This window comes from Mchenga conophoros, linkage group LG23, assembly GCF_057382185.1.
Source record: "Mchenga conophoros isolate Kocher_MC1m ecotype Shallow Benthic linkage group LG23, M_conophoros_male_GT1.1, whole genome shotgun sequence".
Lineage (NCBI taxonomy): Eukaryota > Metazoa > Chordata > Actinopteri > Cichliformes > Cichlidae > Mchenga > Mchenga conophoros.
Window position 1 is genome coordinate 43,113,211 of NC_140547.1, and position 20,061 is coordinate 43,133,271.

General features: G+C 39.0%; 1 protein-coding gene and 1 pseudogene across 1 annotated transcript in view; both read left to right on the forward strand.

Annotated features, from left to right (window-relative positions):
* LOC146547984 (ATP-binding cassette sub-family B member 6-like) overlaps window positions 1-7,662 on the forward strand; it is a 9,925-nt gene extending 2,263 nt beyond the window's left edge. The window contains exons 4-18 of the mRNA XM_085265017.1: window positions 69-261; window positions 414-535; window positions 699-808; window positions 916-981; window positions 1,551-1,676; window positions 1,797-1,873; window positions 1,972-2,035; window positions 2,135-2,220; window positions 2,313-2,370; window positions 2,462-2,566; window positions 2,786-2,960; window positions 3,206-3,318; window positions 3,395-3,489; window positions 3,588-3,656; window positions 5,953-7,662. Of these exons, the coding sequence (XP_085121143.1) occupies window positions 69-261; window positions 414-535; window positions 699-808; window positions 916-981; window positions 1,551-1,676; window positions 1,797-1,873; window positions 1,972-2,035; window positions 2,135-2,220; window positions 2,313-2,370; window positions 2,462-2,566; window positions 2,786-2,960; window positions 3,206-3,318; window positions 3,395-3,489; window positions 3,588-3,656; window positions 5,953-6,112 (1,619 nt within the window). The 3' untranslated portion in view covers window positions 6,113-7,662. The remainder of the gene's footprint in view (window positions 1-68; window positions 262-413; window positions 536-698; window positions 809-915; window positions 982-1,550; window positions 1,677-1,796; window positions 1,874-1,971; window positions 2,036-2,134; window positions 2,221-2,312; window positions 2,371-2,461; window positions 2,567-2,785; window positions 2,961-3,205; window positions 3,319-3,394; window positions 3,490-3,587; window positions 3,657-5,952) is intronic.
* A 1,758-nt stretch (window positions 7,663-9,420) lies between these two features.
* Window positions 9,421-19,672, forward strand: LOC146547985 (ATP-binding cassette sub-family B member 6-like; annotated as a pseudogene).
* Window positions 19,673-20,061: the final 389 nt, after the last annotated feature.

The following is a 20,061-nucleotide window of genomic DNA, read 5'->3' on the forward strand; positions in this document are numbered from 1 at the left end:
AGCCTCACATGCCACACTAGCATTAAGGCTGCTTCATTATTCTGACCACCAACCTCTCTTCTTTTCAGGTTCCTCTGGATTTGTCAGTAACATGCGCTCTTTCTTCTGGATCCGCGTGCAGCAGTACACCAATCGACTGGTTCAAGTCAATCTGTTTGGCCACCTGCACTCCCTCTCTCTGCGCTGGCATCTGAGCCGCAAAACTGGTGAAGTACTGAGAAGTATTGATCGTGGCACAGCTTCCATTAATAGCTTGCTCAGGTAAGATGGCATCAAACAGGATCACAATAATTATTAACAATTAGTAATAACTCAAATAATGATTCTGTTAGGCAATGTTTTTATCCTTAAATGCTTCTCTCATGTTAGAATCTGAAGAAAAATTAAACTCAGGTATTGGTGTTTTTCCACAGCTACATAGTGTTCAGCATCTTTCCAACCATTGCTGATATTATCATCGCCATCATCTACTTCAGCGCTCTTTTCAATGCCTGGTTTGGCCTTATTGTCTTCATCTGCATGACCCTGTATCTCAGTAAGTTATGCATGTTGAACCTCAACTAGCTTCACTTTGACCCAGTTTAATAATGAAAAATAAACTTCAAGTGTGAAAAACATTTCTGTACTTCAGCATTGGCTAAGATAGATTTCAGATCCTCTTTGACTGTGTAGTAATTCCTTATTCAAATGTTTGCCAGCCTTGACGATCATCATCACTGAATGGAGAACCAAGTACAGACGAGAAATGAATCAGATGGATAACACTGCCAAGTCCAGGGCTGTGGACTCCTTGTTAAACTTTGAGACGGTAAATTAAATAAGTTTGTGGTTCATAAAGAAGTTTACTTTTCTTTTTATTATTCTTTCATCTTAAAATGCACTTTAAAATACAATTCATTTTTTCTGGTTCCATAGGTAAAATACTACAATGCAGAAAACTATGAGGTCGGCCGGTTTGAGGGTGCAATCTTAAAATATCAGGTAAGTGCATTTATCAACCGGTTTTGGCACTCCACGGCTTGCCACGCCTTCCCCTGCTGTTTTTTTTCCTAAGCTGGTCTTTGTTTACTTTAACAGGAGTCAGAATAAACCTGCTCTCCTACAGTCTTTCTAGTTATTGCTACCTTTGAGATAGCTTTTAGCATTAAGATGCTGCGTGGAAGCAAATTTATGTCAGGTTTGATTTCAAAACAAAGACAAAATGAAATAACTGGATGTTGGAATTCAGTGTTTTTTTGTGTGATTTTGCTGCTTTGATTTTCCTGGGACAATATTTAGACAATCCATAATATTCTGCTGCTGAGGACTACCTCTAAATTCTTGGACATCGTTGGGTGTTATGTCACTAAATCATGGCTCCAAAATAAGCAAAATCACTTGCTAAGAGACATTTAACCAACTATTATTGGGTTTGCATGTAGATATTTGTTCCTGTATTTCACCAAAACTAAAACTGAGACATTGATCACAGAGGTAGAGAAAAATGTTTAATTTAGTGGTCTCAGGAATGGAGTCATATATTTAATTGTTGCTTCCTTCTCCTGTTGTAGGAATCAGAGTATAAAACCCAGGCATCTCTGGCCTTACTCAATCAAACACAGAACGCCATCATTGGAGCAGGACTGCTGGCTGGTTCCTTGCTCTGTGCATACTTTGTCACAGAGGGAACGTTTCTGGTATTGACTTTGTAATAATGGTTTGCATTATGCCTCTCCACATTTCCAAAACTATGCAATTATGTTATTATTGTTGTTATTATATTATTATAAGTGTCATAAAAGCAACTCTAACCTCAGGTTGGAGATTATGTTCTCTTCGGTACCTACATCATCCAGCTGTACACCCCACTCAACTGGTTTGGGACATACTACAGGTAAAAGAAATATAGAGATTATGTATTGCTTTTACCAAAACTCTGTTTGACTCCTGTTCCTTTTGCCAACTGTTGGTTTCTCTCTTCTTTCCCTGCAGAATGATCCAGACTTCCTTTATTGACATGGAAAACATGTTCCAACTTTTCGAAGAAGATCAAGAGGTATGTTTATAGATGGGTAAATATTTGCAGCGGTGATATCAGTGGGGGGTTTTTATGTGTTTTGAGTTTTTTGTGGTCTTTATATGTTGCCTGATGCAGGTGAAGGATGAAGTAAATGCAGGAAGCCTTCTCTTTAAACTGGGGAAAGTGGAGTTTGAAAACGTTTACTTCAGCTACACAAACGGGTTGGTTTATTTTTGCATTGATTTCTTTTCTTAAAACTTCAGTCTCAGTGTGTTCTTGCGTGGCTCTTATAAATTTCTTTACTGCTTTACAGCAAGGAGATTCTCAGGGATGTGTCCTTCACAGTTCTTCCAGGACAGACAGTTGCACTGGTGAGTCTGAGGCGAGATGTTTCCTGCTTTCCAGCATTACATTGAGCAGTTAAGGTGTTACTAACATTACAGATTATTAACATACCTTCAGGTTGGGCCGTCGGGATCTGGGAAAAGCACAATCATTCGACTGCTTTTCCGTTTCTATGATGTTCAGGGAGGCTGCATTCGCATTGATGGCCAGGATATATCAAAGGTAAGAGGTTTGGCACCAGAGCTACTGTGTGAGAAATATTTGAAACTTCCAGTCATCCAGTCGACAGCTGTATATGAAATCTACATTATAATGAAGTCATTAATCCAGTGAAACACAAATCAGCCAATTCTCTTATTGCAGAAGTCATAAAGTCTTTGTTATTACTATAATTGCACAGACTAGACTTCTTATTACTTTATCTTCATCATCTTTCCTCAGGTGAAACAGACATCTCTGCGAGCTCATATCGGCGTGGTTCCCCAGGATACCGTGCTGTTCAACGACACCATCCGGGATAACATTCGCTACGGTCGCACCACTGCTAGTGACCAGGAGGTGGAGGAGGCTGCACTCGCTGCTGATATCCATGACAAAATCATGACCTTCCCTGATGGTAACGTGCACATTAATCCCTCAGTTTATTCAGCATTGTGACTTCAAAGATTTGTTTCATACTTTTAATAAAATCGTGGGTGTTTAAATTGAATCTAAGTTTATATCTTTTAAATGTATATTTCTGAAGTTAGCCATATTTTTAAAATGTTCTAAAGTGTAGTTAGTGATGATCACTATGTAACTGCAGTCTCTTCTATATTGCAAGAAGGTTTTTCAGCCTCTTCCCGTGTTTCTGTTGGGCAGGTTATGATACCCAGGTGGGGGAAAGAGGACTGAAGCTGAGTGGAGGAGAGAAGCAGAGGGTGGCTATCGCCAGAACTATCCTCAAAGCACCACAAATCATCCTGCTGGATGAGGTATGTGACTGAACTGTCATCTCAAGTGTAAACTCATTGCTGTTAGTTGCAGTTTTCTAATATTATCTCTCTGTAGGCCACATCTGCCCTGGACACACAGACAGAACGCAACATCCAGGCCTCTCTGGCCAAAGTCTGTGCCAATCGCACTACAGTGGTTGTAGCTCACAGGTAAATAAATTCATGTACTGTCAGGTTTTTTTAAGTGAATTTATCCATCTTCATTTATTTCACCGATGACTTGTGGGTCCGTTATTGCTCTGTAATAGGTTGTCCACCATCATCGCAGCAGACCAGATCCTGGTTGTCAATGAAGGGCGGATTGCTGAGCGTGGACGGTAAGTGTGCCTGATTGTTTTGAATGAAACTCCTGCCATAACACATACAGTTGTGAAAACTAAAGCATTCATAGGAATCTGTGAAAAGTTTACAGAGGGTCATCATGAGCATTAATCTCATGATAATTTGGGGCTAGCCATCAACAAGCTTCTGGCATTATTCTGGCTTGATTTTTGCTCACTGTCTTCTTGGCAGAATTGGTCGATATCATTGAAACTGTTTAGTTTTGTTACAACTTTTAAGCATAGTCAGGGCTCTAGAGTGCGACCAATTTTTCAATTGTGCAACTAAATAAAATCCTGTCACACCGGTGCGACCAGCTGTTCCAGTAAAAAAAAAAAAAAAAAAAAGTCCCGGCAACTCTGAAAGTCTCCGTGTTGACAACTGACAGACATCATGCCCCTATCGTGTGTCCCAATCAGAGATAGTCAGGAGCGGGACCTCTATGATTGACCGTGGTCCTGTAGTTGTCCCGTAGTCCTTTGTGTGTACGTTTGAAAGTGCAGGTGGAAGAGGGAGGTGAGTAGCTTGAATAAAGCGATATCAATTCATTAAATCCTGAATTTTTTAATATAAAAACTTTTATAAGACTTTTAAATATAAATGTATTTTGCCAGAAACGCCAGAATCTCAGGTTAAAGCTCTCAAAACTATTTTAACAACCACCAACAGTAAATGAGAGCAGCTAAACAGATTCCACACAAAGACATAAACACAGAGCGGACCCGACGCATCAGAATCAGATTTCTCTTTCTCGGCTTTCTCACCCGACGGCACGTACACGGACACGCCGTTGGGGCTGACCGCTGACAGCTCACTGATTCTGATGCGTTGGCGGGTCTGCGCTTTGTGTTTACGTCTTTTTTGTGCTAGATTCTGAGCTGTGGGTTTTGTCTCTCTCCAACCAAAATTCACTGAATCAGCATGTTTTCAGCATTATTCATTCACTTATTGCCCACCAGTCGACCATTGTTTGCAGCGTTTTGTTTTTTTTTTACTTAAATGTCCTCGGCCAAGAAAGCCTAATTTCTGCTGTTCAATACTGAAGAAATGTAAATTTTTTAAAATTTGGCTAATTAAGGTTATCTGCCAGGAAAATCTCCTTCATGTTTTTCTGTGTTTTACTCTCAGTTACTTTGACACAAATGCATCTGCTGTGATGCTCACACCTCTGATGAAGTCTCACATATGATCAGAGTTATAATATTTCTGACTGTCTGAGGCAAAATTGACTCGAATTGAATCGGGACCTTGTGAATCGGGACCTCGGGTCGCAAATGCGACCAAATTTTTCAATGGTGCGACTAAATAAAAACCTTGGTCGCACCAGTGGGCGCACCTAACTTTTGTGCTGGTGCGCCTGGTGCAACCGTGGCAAAAAGTTAGTCTAGAGCCCTGATAGTCTATAAATTTTCAGTTGGGCTGAGGTCAGAACTTTGGAAAGGCCATTTCAAAAGCTTAATGTTTGCTTGCTTTATCCATTAAAAAAAACACCGATGTGTGCTTGGGATCATTGTTCTGCTGGAACATCAAATTGTGTCCTGTCTGTTCATTTAACGCAAAGTTGAATTTGGAGGTAGTCCATAAATTTGCTGCTGAGTGGGTTAGAGGAAATTCAAATTAAATTCAAACGTGCACCCAATTGTTGTGATTTAAAGTCACTAAAAATGTATGCCGTCCATCATTCTACCCTGGAAAAAGAAAAGTTTTCCATGACCATGTAATTCATGCCCAAGGTACTGAGGTCATGTGGCTGCAAAACAAGCCCAAGTCATCACTGCTATAGTGCTGACAGTTGTTATGAGGTCTTTTGCCAATATTGTTTTTTGCAAAATGTGGTGCTGTGCATTATGGCCAAATATCTCCACTTTGTTTTCATCTGTCGATTGCGATTTTCTTTTTTTTCTTTTTTTTTCTTTTTGTAATCACAATGTCATGAATTTTTAACATGAACTTTTAACATAAACATTTAACATGCTAACGGATGCCTGTAGAGTCTGAGATGCAGCTCTTTTTGTGGTTTCTCTAAGCATTGCACAGTCTTACGTTAGAGTGAATATACTGCGACGTCCACTCCTTGCATGAATGGGCAGCTGTTTTGAAGGTTTTCCACTGTAGAATTATGGTTTTCAAGTTGTTTGGAAATATCCCTATAAACACTGCTTGGCAGCAGCAGCTGCTTCTTTAAGATGATTGCTGATGTCCTTCCTCCGTGGCCTTGTGTTAGCACTCACCTGAATGCTACAGACCAGCAAACCAATAAACAAATAAATATCAATCTTTTCTCCATCCTAGACATGAGGAATTGCTACAAAAAGGAGGTTTGTATGCAGACATGTGGTTGAAGCAACAACAGGCTCAGGACTCAGATTCATCATCAGACACTGAAACCAAAGATCGCCAGTCTGAGAAACTACAGCCACCATCAACCTCCTCAGGACACCACGGGCACTGAATGTATTTGCTTTAAGAAAAATCTTTTTGTATTCTTTGTTATGGTTGTAAAAAGGCAATGTGTGATTTTAAATGTTTTGAACACTCAGCAAGGTGAAAGTGTTATTTATTGCTAGATTTTCTAAAGTGAATGTGCAATGACAGGTCAGGCTAAGGTGCCTAATGAAACTGAAGAGGTATTCACACCTTTTAGACTTTATCCAATAGTTGTGATTCCAGCTACGGTTTTGATGCCAGGAGTTAACAAAAGATCTAAAACTAAAAAGAATTGGCACAGGAGAAGAGACAGATGATACTATGTGCTCACAAACTAAACATAATGGGGACCTGCTGTGCTTTTTCTCTCATAGATGTACTGTTACATGTGCAGATGCTCATTTAAAGACCGCCAAAGATCCAAAAAGATCAGTTTATTTATAATTATTCCTGTGAGCCAGATGTTCAGGTTGCAGACTGCTTAAATTCACAATTTGAGACTTTTTTTTTCTTGTTGTGACTCTCTATGATGTCGAAGAGAGGGGAAATCCCTAATTATCTCAGTCACACAACTCTCACAGTAAGCACTGAAACCCCACCCACCTGCTCCACCTGCTGGGCAGAGGAAAGTTAGACTAAAGAGTTGGACTATTGGAGCTATTAGAGTCTTAGAATACAAATATGGAGGTGCAAGAAAAGCATAATGGGTCCCCTTTGAATAAAATGTGGTGGTGGTGGTGGGGGGGTTCCCGTCTTTCCTCCACCTCTCTACCAAGTTTCATGAAAAACCAGCTTATTCGTTTTTATTGTTAATGAGAAAGAAGCTATGGGGGTTGTATATTTCTGCTTCTGCTGTGGAGCAATAATATGACCTGAGACACATGAAAAGTGAAATCAGTCTTGACACTGTATCTTGGTGTGCTCAGACTGTTAATTCTGAATCCTGCTGAATACTATATGCTTAAGAATAGAATGGTGTTAATGTCATCAGGGATTTTGTTTTGTTATTTAAAGTTTTGTTAGCTGAATTTTGAGCTGTATGTATTTGTACATTCTTGGAGCAGGAGAGAGGAGCTGGTAGTGCATAAATATATATCTCCATGTTTATGGTAGTAAAATAATGGGCATTCATCATCATTTTCTGTGTGACACTGACAAAAATATATATTTTTTTCATTTTCTTTGATAATAGCATTGTTGTGTCAGGGTTTGTTGATTGTTTTTCATCATTCAGTTATCTTTAGACATACTGATTCATGCCTGAAGTTGTACAGTCCAGCCTTCCATTGGCAGAAAGACCACAGACATTTCTCACGGCAGAGGTTTCCACTCGGTATGTGGATGTAATGGGGCCAAGTTATCGATCTGCGCTTGTGCTCAGTTAGCAAGTCAAAATATCTGCATGAAAAAGAATGTCTAGAAATTAAACGTCCATAGATCTAAGTACAGCCATACAATTTTAAATAAGTTATTTGCTGTCTTATATCTACCTCACGAAAGGTGTTGTTCATAGTTACAGGTTTTGGAAATACTGTTTTATCATGTAATCATGAGCAATAAATGGCATTATTTCCATCCTTTTTCTGTCTTTACATTAAAACAACATCCTGTCCAGTTTAGACTTTGAAGAAATGTTAATGTGACGGTATCTCACATCACTGATGCATTTAACAAACTATTATTTTACTTAGTCCATGGATGCAAAACTGCATCATAATGAGTTTACAATCTGAATTGTTATATCTATGATAAGTCGTGTAATACCACGTTAATTTATTGGTAATAGGGATGGTCTGGTGTTAATTAATTCTGTGCATGTTTCACTTATGGGATATTAAAGTGCCGAAACCTGAAGCCATCCAGCAGTAAAACTTTAGACCTGTTGTGTAATAGCAGCAAACTGTGTCTGTAAATTGGACTAAAATACTGTTTGTTTCGAGAAGATTTGCTGAGACAGGAGATGATCATTTCACAACTCGGACCTGGATACACTGAATTTATTTATAATAGTAAGACACCATACTGGAAACTGTGTCTGTGGTGGACATTGGTGAGTTTAGACCCTTTTCAGAGGTGCTCAAGCATCCCTAAATTTCATCTTAGCACCCCTAAAAATAACTTTACTAATAGCCGGAACAATAACGTATTTTTGTATTATTTTTCATTTTCCTCTAATGCTACATATTCAGGGAAACTATCTATTGGAGATGATGTTGTGCCAACAACTCTTTTATATGTAATTTCTTTGCTTATATTTGTAAAATGAATTATTATTATTATTAAGGGTTATATATAAAATAAAGAAATGACCTGCTTTGCAAGTATCTCCATGACTAAAGTTTGCACCTACATTATAATCAATCCAGTCTTTTATGGCTACTTAAAATACCTTGATAAACCTGTGATGTTGCATATGTTGCTATTTCAGCTGCCTTCGTGGCCAGATCTCTTCAAAAAGACGTAAATAATAATAAAAATGAATTTAAAAAGGTAAGAAAAAAGGTGAAAAGAACTGCTTATGTCAACCGCCAGCAGTAGAAGCCTGATACTCAGCTTGAATAATGCAATTGATATGGGTGGATAGGTGATATAGATAACTGAACCCTGCTTCAGTGTTACACCGACCTGTTGGATGACAGCACAAAGACTGAGAGAAGAGCCAGGCGAGAAAGAGAGACATCGGTGTGAAGATAGCAAAAAGAGAGAGGAAAAAGAAACCTGCAAGTGTGGATGTGTGGCCAATGTCAAGCCGTTTGTTATAATACCAAGGTAGTTTCTGTTTTGCAAGCATTCACTGATGATGATTTCACATAAGTAAGCAGTGTTACACTCATATCAAGTGTGGATTCTCCCCAGCCTGCTTTTATAGTAACCTATGTCACAAATACTTATTTGCCTTATTAACTGATAGTGTAAATGAAAAATAATGACATGCATTTCATAGATGCTTTGTGTGCTTTTATAGCAGCACTCTTGAACTGGAATGCCTCTGTGTCTCTGTCGAGTCTTTACACTAAAATAAAGGTTTGTATAAGCTTTAATGTAAAAAGGCAGCTTTCTTAGCCGTTTGTTCAGGTGATTGCAGTGGCAGTGTGATTTCTTTTTCCGAGTGTCTACACTGAATAATGCTGCCTCAGTTGCTTGATGTTGTGTTTAAGACTGACTGTGTCCTTGTTTCTGCTCGTATGTCCTTGGCTGCAAATTGTTCTTTAACTAACAGTATTGAGCCTTTGTCTCAGGTTTGATACCTCAAGGGTCCACCTTAAAACAGGTGCACTAATTGAAAGTAATGTATTAACTATTCTTGCTTTTTAATGTATGAATTGCAGTGCACTGCAATGGCAAAGGTGTGAAGCTAAATTTGCTCCAGGCAGTGGAGAAGAAGAAACTACTGATCCTAATTAAGATGAAAATGATACTGGACCTGATTTAAAAGCTAGCGGTCCGTGTACAATTTCTAATACATTGTTTTTAAGACAAACTAATTTGATTTAAAAGGGTTTTGTTTTTGTTTTTTTATTTGGTGTGTCTGTGTGTGTTCACACTCCGTGCCAGCTGGTAGCGTTACTCCACGGTTTCGCCAGGAAAATTTGACAAGAAGAAGAAGAACTGGGAGGACTCCGAACACCGGCTTCATCAGTGTAACACACAGCTGGTGGTAGTAATGACAGACACATAGCTGTGAGTTATTGTGCTCTGGGTGTCATTACTGAAGGTCGTTTGAACTACAGTTAGAGACGATAAGCAAGCTAATAACAGCTCGGAGGACTCGCTCGTCTCCCTGGAGTAGCCTCGGTTACTAACAAGTGGACTGTGTACAGTGTTTGGACTTCACAGCTGCCTGCCTGGGAAAGGTAATGTTAAAAACTAACAACAACAGCCGGTTTCATCTCTAGACTCTCTGAAATGTAGTCTGATAGTTATAAGTTTATAAGGTAATAATTATAATTGCTTACACTATTTGTTCTTTATCTGCCTACAGTATTTATCACACATTTTAGCTGTATGTCGGTATTTATTTACTACTATCGCATAAATCAGTGCCTAATGTAAAAGAGCCAAAGCAGTTCCTCTTTCTAGGTATACTATAAAACACCTCGTACAGGCGGGATGTCTTTGTTAGGATTTGCTGCTAGGATTTTAAAATGATTTCTCTCTCCTAGCTGCAGCCATGGTGTTTGTGCAGAGCTACTGTGAAGCAAATTCCTTCATCTCCATAACCTGGGTGGATGAAGGCATCGCCCCCTGCTTCTACTTCACACTGGTCCCCACCATCCTGCTCTCCCTCTCCTTCCTCCTTGGCACCATCCACTGCATATGCTACCAAAAGTATGGCACGCAAATGGAGCGCAAGTTCATTCCTCGCTCCTGCCTCTATGGTTTTCAGCAGGTCCTCCACGTCTTTCTGATCATCCAGTTTCTGGGTGGAATGATTTGGAGAGCCACGAATGCAGATGAACTTCCAGGGTATGTGGTGCTGTACGGCTGCTTTTCCATCCTGGGATGGGCCTGGGCTATGGCTCTACTCAGGGTGGAGAGGTGCAGGGTCCTGGTGTCGGATCGGACAAGAGGACACAGTGCCGTCCTGCTGCTGTTCTGGGCTGTAGCTTTCTGTGCTGAGAACCTGGCTTTTGTGTCCTGGTACAGTCCTCAGTGGTGGTGGGGCCTGGAGAACAAACCACAACAGGTGAACACTCACATAAGATATTTTTTTAACATTGTGTTCCAGGAACCTAACAAAGAAGTGAAGACTACTTTCGAAATATTCATGCTGATACTTGCATTTACCTTGCATTATGCAGTTTATCTCCATTCCTATCTGTTTAGGGTTAACAGTACAGTGATTTAATACTATTTAGTAGAAAACAAATAATGTATTTATAAATATACGATGATTACTGTGTAATTGCAAAGTACATTCTCATGAATTTAGAATGAATCCCTTCAAATCTCCATTTCTATTTATTTAGCGTTAAGATAAGTTGATCAGAGTGTGTTTGCAGCATATTAATAAAGCTCTTCGGTGTGTGATTAAATAGTCTTTATGAGCCAAAGGTTAGTTATATATTAAAAATGAGTCTGCTTTTAGCGCCACTCCTCAGAGTAGTACAGTCAGGCTCATGTATCAAGTGTCTGCTCAGCAAACAAAAGAAAACAAAGTGCCATGGAAGATAAGCATGCCTGAGCCTTTTCTGCTGAGTCACTGCTCAGTTGACTTTCAGATCCTAAGCCAAATGCAAAATGTTATTGTATTGCATCCTTCATCCCATAAAGTCAACATTATGAAAGTGCTATTTTAATAGTAAATGATATTATAATAGTAAACTACCTAGATGTGTGGTAACTGTTCAATAAAACACTTAACAGTCTTCAGCATATTCACATTACTGTGTTATTGTGTGGATGCTTTAAGCATCCACACTATTGAGTTCCTTCTTGGTGTTTCCGTACACTTTTCGCCGTGGATCTACTTCCACAATTTTCAGCCGATTTTCACCGTTCAAATTTTAAACTATTCTGCTATTTCTGCTAATAACGGCTATGTCTTTTGGTATTTTTCACTATTATACTTTTTAAAATATTAAGCTTTTTTTCCTTTAATTTGAAATGAATGGGAAACTTTGCAATTCTGCTAAAATTAGCTTGTTTTTGAAACTTAACTACTTCCTCATATTTTCACGTAGAACAACCATTCAAACTTTAAAATGTTCTCAAATTATTGGGCTATTCAGGTATAAATCAGCTTTTTCAAATCTTTTACCGTTTTACTTTTATGCTTCTTAAAGTTTTGAGTTGCAAAATTGTGATTTCTCACAAAATACATGCGTTGTTATTGTTGCCACTGAAGGTTTCGCAGTCTTCTCTTCATGTCCGAACAACTTCTTGCTACTTGCTCAAATTTCACTCAACTTCCACAAATTATACATCAAAACGTAGGTATTTTTGCTGGCTTTCTGAAAATGTCACTATCATTGTTGTGGAATTTATAGAATTTTGGCAAATCTCCTCAGACCAACAGAAAGTCGGAAAAACTCTCCATAGAAAGTCAATGGAGAGTTTGTTCAAAATCACCGCTTGATTTCTGTAATGAGAGGCATTTTCGAATTGTCATATCTCCTTAACCCCTGGAGGGTCTTAGAAAAATGCATACACTATCGGTCTTAGAGCCACAAATCGACCCAAGACCCTCCAGGGGTTAATCTCCTTTGTGCTAAACCAGAGTATTTGTGCTGAAACACAGTATTTCTGTCAAATGATAGTATTTGTGCTAAACCATAGTATTAATTTAAAATGACAATATTCATAGTTCATCACAGTGTCTCTGGTAAATCACAGTATTTCTGCTATGTTGTACTATTTTTCTAAATCATAGTGTTTCCGTAATGTTTAAGTATTTTTGGCTAAATATATTCTTTCTGTTATCTTATACTATTTTTCCTAAATTCTTGTATTTTTGAGAAGTTATCATGTTTCTGGTAAGTTACAATATTTCTGCTAAGTTCTGCTATGCTATTGTATTTCTGCCAAGTATTATGTTTCCTCTAAGATGTTGCAGTTCTGCTAAGTTATTCCATTTTAGCAAAGTTCCTTTGCTTCTGCAAAGTTTTTACAATTTCTGCAACTTTTCAGCTAGTTTTTGCATACAGCTTCAGCTTTAAAGCATCCACACTGCATTTTCGCAGGAAATGCATATTTTTCTAGTTAGCATTGTGTTACCATTGTGTTAAACGCTGTTTTGTATCCATGCTGATGTGTGTGTAAACATCTATGAAAACTTCAGGTGCAGTTGTTCCTGTGGATGATGCGCTACATTAGCACTGGGCTGCTCTTCTTCATTGGTCTCAAAGCTCCAGGGTTGCCAAGGAGACCTTTACATGCTTCTGATAAATGAAGATGAGCGTGACGTAGAAAACAGTAGACAGGTAGTGACAGGGCACTTGCAGCACTTCCACTGTATATTAAAACACACGAGCAGCTTTGCTTATATACTCTATTAACGCTGTTTTAATGGTTTCATATCTTTCTCTGGGTCAGAGCCTGTTGGGAAGATCAGAGGAGAACCAGTCCACCTGGAAGGGATTTTGGAAGAAGGTCCGTCTGCTTGTTCCTTACATGTGGCCACAAGGCAACAAGTTTCTCCAGCTGCTGGTCCTCTTCTGTTTGGGGCTGCTGGGAGTGGAGAGGGCTGTTAATATCTTTGTACCTATTTACTCCAAGTATATTGGTGAGTGATGTGTCTTCATCATCATGCACTATAGACTCAAATGTTCAGTCACTCACACTGATGGTACTGCAGTGACATTGTTGCAGTCAAATTAAAATCTCATAATGCTTTTTATTTATTCATTGAATCTTTTCACCACAGCTTGAAAGCCTCATTTTGTCTCATCTGTTTTCAGTGGATGAACTGACTGATGGCAGCAGCTGGCACACTTTAGCTGTTACAGTGTGTATTTATGTCCTGCTCAAGCTCATGCAGGGTGGAGGAGCAGGTAGGACCTCATGGATGCCCAGTGTAGACAGTGAACATTGTAGAGAGCTGCACAATGAATTTCTGCCTCACATGTCACATCAAGTAGAGTTAAGGTTAAAAAATTCAAGGAATTACAAGTAACCCAACAGAGCGAAGTGCTCCACTTTTGTACTGATACTGTACTGTGAGGACTTAAAGATAAGATCAAATGAGGCCTGATAATTCAAGACCTTGTTTTTTAAGGAAAAGGGTTTAAATCTAATTCCTGATTTAACAGAGAGCCAGTTAAGAGAAGCTATTATGGTAGAAATCTGCTCTCTCTTTCTAGTTCCTGTCACTTGTCTTGCTGCAGCATTTTGGATCAACTGAAGGCTTTTCAGGGAGTTTTAAGAACAACCAGCCTAGAAGTAATAAATGCACAAACTAGTTTTTCAGCATCACTCTGAGACAGGTTGTGTCTAAGGTTAGAGATGTTGTGCAAATGCAATGGAGCAGTTCTACATATTTGCTGAATATGTGCATTGAGGGAAGTATCCTGGACAAAAATGATTCCAAGATTCCTCACAGTGGTTAGACACCATAAAGTTTTTTAAGGCAGAGTATGATAACGCCAGTTTTATCTGAATTTACAAACAGAAAAAATTGTCTTTTAGAAATTCCTTTAGCATAACTAATTTGTGTGTCATCAGGCTTCATGGATAGATAAATCCAGGTGTTATCTGCATAGCAGTGAAAATGTATGCTATGTCTTCTAATAATATAGCCTAAGGGAAGCAAGTATAATGTAAACAGATTCGGTCGTAGCAAATAACCCTGTGGAACGCCATAATTAACCTTGGTTTGTGAAGAAGACTTCCCATTAACGTGAACAAACTGTACTCTGTTAGGCAGATATGATTCAAATCACTGCAGTACAATGCCGTCATCTTCTCTTCTTCTCAGGTTCCTCTGGATTTCTGAGTAACGTACGCACTTTCGTCTGGATCCGCGTGCAGCAGTACACCAATCGACTGGTTCAAGTCAATCTGTTTGGCCACCTGCACTCCCTCTCTCTGCGCTGGCATCTGAGCCGCAAAACTGGTGAAGTACTGAGAAGTATCAACCGTGGCACATCTTCCGTTAACAACTTGGTCAGGTGAGATAGTAACGGTCAGGATCATAACAATTATAAACAAATGAGTAACTCATAAACGAACCTGCTGACAAAATATACCAACCAACAAGGTTTACAACATAAATGCCCAAAACATTTATGCCCAACATAAATGTTTTTTTTTTATCCATAAATGCTTCTCTCATGTTAGAATCTGAAGAAAAATTAAACTCAGGTATTGGTGTTTTTCCACAGCTACATAGTGTTCAGCATCTTTCCAACCATTGCTGATATTATCATCGCCATCATCTACTTCATCACTTATTTCAATGCCTGGCTTGGCCTTATTATCTTCATCTGCATGACCTTCTACCTCAGTAAGTTATGCCTGTTGAACCTTTTGAACCTCAACTAGCTTTGCTTTGACCCAGTTTAATAATGAAAACCTTCAAGTGTGCTAATCTTCTGTGTAGTTCCGCATGGCCTGAGATAGATTTTTCAGATCCTCTTTGACTGTGTAGTAATTTCACATTAATGTGTTTGCCAGCTATGACTATCATCATCACTGAATGGAGAACCAAGTACAGACGAGAAATGAATCGGATGGATAACGCTGCCAAGGCCAAGGCTGTGGACTCCTTGTTAAACTTTGAGACGGTACATTAAATAAGTTTGTGGTTCACAAAGTTTTGTTGTTGTTGTTTTTTTATTCTTTCATCCTAAAATGCACCTAAATTACAGTTCGTCACTGTTTGTGCTTTTTATTCCTGTTGAAAAGGTAAAATACTACAATGCAGAGAACTATGAGGTCGGCCGGTTTGAGGGTGCAATCTTAAATTATCAGGTAAGTCAGGTCAGGCAGATAAAGCATTACAAGGCTTGCCACGCCTTCCCCTGCTGTTCTTTCTTCAGCTGTATCACTAGAAAATGTCTTTGTTTACTTTAACAGGAGTCAGAGCAAACCTGCTCTGCTACAGTCTTTCTAGTTATTGCTACCTTTCAGATAGCTTTTAGTATTAAGATGTTGAGTGGAAGCAAATGTAGTAGGTTGCCTCACACCAGGTGGCCAACCCAGAAAATATGAGTATTTATGTCAGGTTTGATTTCAAAACAAAGACAAAATGAAATAACTGGATGTTGGAATTCAGTGTTTTTTGTATGATTTTACTGCTTTGATTTTCCTGGGACAATATTTGGACAATCCATAATATTCTGCTGCTGTTTCGCCAGTAGAGCAAACCTGTTAGCTCACTGGGAAATTCTGGGCCCATAAAGCTCAATGTACATAGACAACAGCCTGTATGTGTGTGCATGTCTACACAAAAGCAGATAAACATGGACTTTCCTTTTGTCATATTCATAAAGCTGTGCATACACATGGTCCTTTCTTTATGGATCCCAGTCATTGTGAGATTGTATGCATGTGCAAAAGCCTGATATCCATACCTGCCTCTTACCACAATTTATATGCAGTTTAATCCTTTGCATGTAACGTGCTGGCATCAGGGGTCCTTGAACATACTGATAAAAATCAGAAAAGCAGCAGCATAATTTCACCAAAAACAAAACTTACACTTGTTGTCTGATCTGGACAAAAGTGTTTTATTTAGTGGTCTCAGTTCTGGAGTTGTGTACTTAATGGTTCTTGGCTTTTGTTAGCATCAGAGAATAAGACATTTTTGCAAAGATACCAGTAGCTGTATATTGGAAGTCTATATTTTGAAGTCTTGACTCATGTTTCTGATTGTTTGTAGGCTTCAGAGTGGAGGGCGCAGGCATCTCTGGCCTTGCTCAATCAAACCCAGAATGTCGTCATTGGATTAGGACTGCTAGCAGGCTCCTTGCTCTGTGCATACTTTGTCACAGAGGGCAAGTTTCAGGTATTGACTTTGTAATAATGGCACACACTATGCTTGTCCACATTTGGTTGGTAGACACTGATAATGAACATGCCCAAACTTTCAAATACTAGGATCATCATCTGTGCAAGTAAATCCTTAGTATATCGCTAATATGGTTATCTCAGACAGCCCCATCCACTCATTTGGGAGGGGCAGCCGATTAAAAGAAAGTTGTTTTAAAAGGCGGGGCAGAGAGCTGATTTGCTTATTTCAGAAAGTGGATGAACTTTATGTTTAATAGATACTCAGAACATTAAGAAATACAATGCTAGTTGGAATTGTCCAATTCAGTTTGACCATAAAAACAACTCTAACCTCAGGTTGGAGATTATGTTCTCTTCGGTACCTACATCATCCAAATGTACATTCCACTCAACTGGTTTGGAACATACTACAGGTAAGAAAATACAGATAAGTCATTAGATTATAAATAGTTTGCTGTTTTAAAGATATTGCTTTTTTATGTATTTTTAAGGAGGATAACACATTATATACTGTAAGCTATTTAACCACACTCTGTTTGACTCCTTTTGCCAACTGTTGGTTTCTCTCTTCTTTCCCTGCAGAATGATCCAGACTTCCTTTATTGACATGGAAAACATGTTCCAACTTTTCGAAGAAGATCAAGAGGTATGTTTATAGATGGGTAAATATTTGCAGCGGTGATATCAGTGGGGGGTTTTTATGTGTTTTGAGTTTTTTATGGTCTTTATATGTTGCCTGATGCAGGTGAAGGATGAAGTAAATGCAGGAAGCCTTCTCTTTAAACTGGGGAAAGTGGAGTTTGAAAACGTTTACTTCAGCTACATAAACGGGTTGGTTTATTTTTGCGTTGATTTCTTTTATTAAACTTCAGTCTCAGTGTGTTCTTGCATGGCTCATTCTTAGATTTCTTTACTGCTTTGCAGCATGGAGATTCTCAGGGATGTGTCCTTCACAGTTCTTCCAGGACAGACAGTTGCACTGGTGAGTCTGAGGCGAGATGTTTCCTGCTTCCCAGCATTACATTGAGCAGTTAAGGTGTTGCTAACATTACGGATTACTAACATACCTTCAGGTTGGGCCGTCGGGATCTGGGAAAAGCACAATCATTCGACTGCTTTTCCGTTTCTATGATGTTCAGGGAGGCTGCATTCGCATTGATGGCCAGGATATATCAAAGGTAAGAGGTTTGGCACCAGAGCTACTGTGTGAGAAATATTTGGAAATTCAAGACATTAACAAACAACCAGTAAAATTAATAATATAAGCAGAAGTCATAAAGTCTTGTCTTTAATATTACTGTAACTGCATGCTTATATATATATATATACACACACACATACACGGAGTCTAAACTGCTTATTACTTTCTCATCATCTTTCCTCAGGTGAAACAAACATCTCTGCGATCTCATATCGGCGTGGTTCCCCAGGATACCGTGCTGTTCAACGACACCATCCGGGATAACATTCGCTACGGTCGCACCACTGCTAATGACCAGGAGGTGGAGGAGGCTGCACTCGCTGCTGATATCCATGACAAAATCATGACCTTCCCTGATGGTAACGTGCACATTAATCCCTTGGTTTATTCAGCATTGTGACTTCAAAGATTTGTTTCATACTGTTGAAAACATTGTGGGTGTTTCTATGTATCTATGTTTATACCATTTACATGCATATTTCTGAACAAAGCTTTCAGATAAGGCCCCGTCTTATCTGAAAGTCCTTATAGTACCACATGTCCTCAGACTCCGGGCCTACTTGTGGTTCTTATAGTATTTAAAATTAGAATGGGAGGCGGAGCCTTTAACTTTCAGGCCCCTCTTATGCTTCTTCTTTACTCACCTCTTTTAACAGTGTGTCTTTTGTTCTGTCTCCCTCTCCTCACCCCCAACTGATTGCAGCCAATCCTGCCAGAAGTTTCTTACTTTTGAAAAGAATATTTTCTTCCCCCTGTCGCTAAGTCCATGCTTGTAGGGGATTTGATGTTATTGTTGGGGTTTTCGCTCTGTTATTGTTTGGTCTTTAGCTTACAATATAAAGTGCCTTTGAGGTGACTGTTGTATTTTAATACTTTGCAAGAAGTTTTTTCAGCCTCTTCCTGTGTTTTTGTCAGGCAGGTTATGATACCCAGGTGGGGGAAAGAGGACTGAAGCTGAGTGGAGGAGAGAAGCAGAGGGTGGCTATCGCCAGAACTATCCTCAAAGCACCACAAATCATCCTGCTGGATGAGGTATGTGACTGAACTGTCATCTCAAGTGTAAACTCATTGCTGTTAGTTGCAGTTTTCTAATATTATCTCTCTGTAGGCCACATCTGCCCTGGACACACAGACAGAACGCAACATCCAGGCCTCTCTGGCCAAAGTCTGTGCCAATCGTACTACAGTGGTTGTAGCTCACAGGTAAATAAATTCATGTACTGTCAGGTTTTTTTAAGTGAATTTATCCATCTTCATTTATTTCACCGATGAGTTGTGGGTCCGTTATTGCTCTGTAATAGGTTGTCCACCATCATCGCAGCAGACCAGATCCTGGTTGTCAATGAAGGGCGGATTGCTGAGCGTGGACGGTAAGTGTGCCTGATTGTTTTGAATGAAACTCCTGTAAACAACATCCAGTAACATACAATCTTTCTCATGGTGGACTTAATTTCCTGTGGAAACAGTAAAGGCGTACTTAGTTTTTCACAGGACTTACAATGAGTACTGAGTAATCTTTGTGTTTCGCATTAGCACATCTCTGTGTTCACTGAACAGTTAGTAAATAACAACATTTTCTCCATCCCAGACATGAGGAATTGCTACAAAAAGGAGGTTTATATGCAAACATGTGGATGAAGCAACAACAGGCTCAGGACCCAGATTCATCATCAGACACCGAAACCAAAGATCGCAAGTCTGAGAAACTGCAGCCACCATCGACGTCCTCAGGACACCACGGGCACTGAATGTATTTGCTTTAAGAAAAAAAACTGTTAGCACTTTTATTCTTTGTTGTGATTGTGAAAAGGTTATGTTTGATTTAAGCATTCAGCAAGGTGGAAGTAATATTTTTGATAGATTTTACAAAGTGAGGGACAAATGATTTGACATTTTAAAAACCAAACTGCTAAACAGGAGTGGAGCTTGAATCATGCCTAGCTTTGAGGTTGTTTTCTATTTTGTTTTTTTAGTATAATCCTCCTAACCCTACAAATCACCTCCAATTATTTGACATTCCTCATATTTATTTTTATACTTACCTTCATTTATTTTACTTTATTTTACTTTACTTCGTATTTTCTTTTTTCTTTTTCACAGTTTTAAAAGAGGACCTATTGCGCTTTTTCTTTCATAGATATACTATTTGTGGATGCTCATGTAAAGACAGCCAGAGATTAACGTATACAGGAGACCAAAAGCACAGGCTTCAGACTGCTCAGCTCAGTTTGAGACTTTTTGTTCTATTCATGGCTCTATGATGCCAGTTTCATGAAAATCACCTTACTAATTTTTATTTTATTTTTAATGAAAAACTGCAG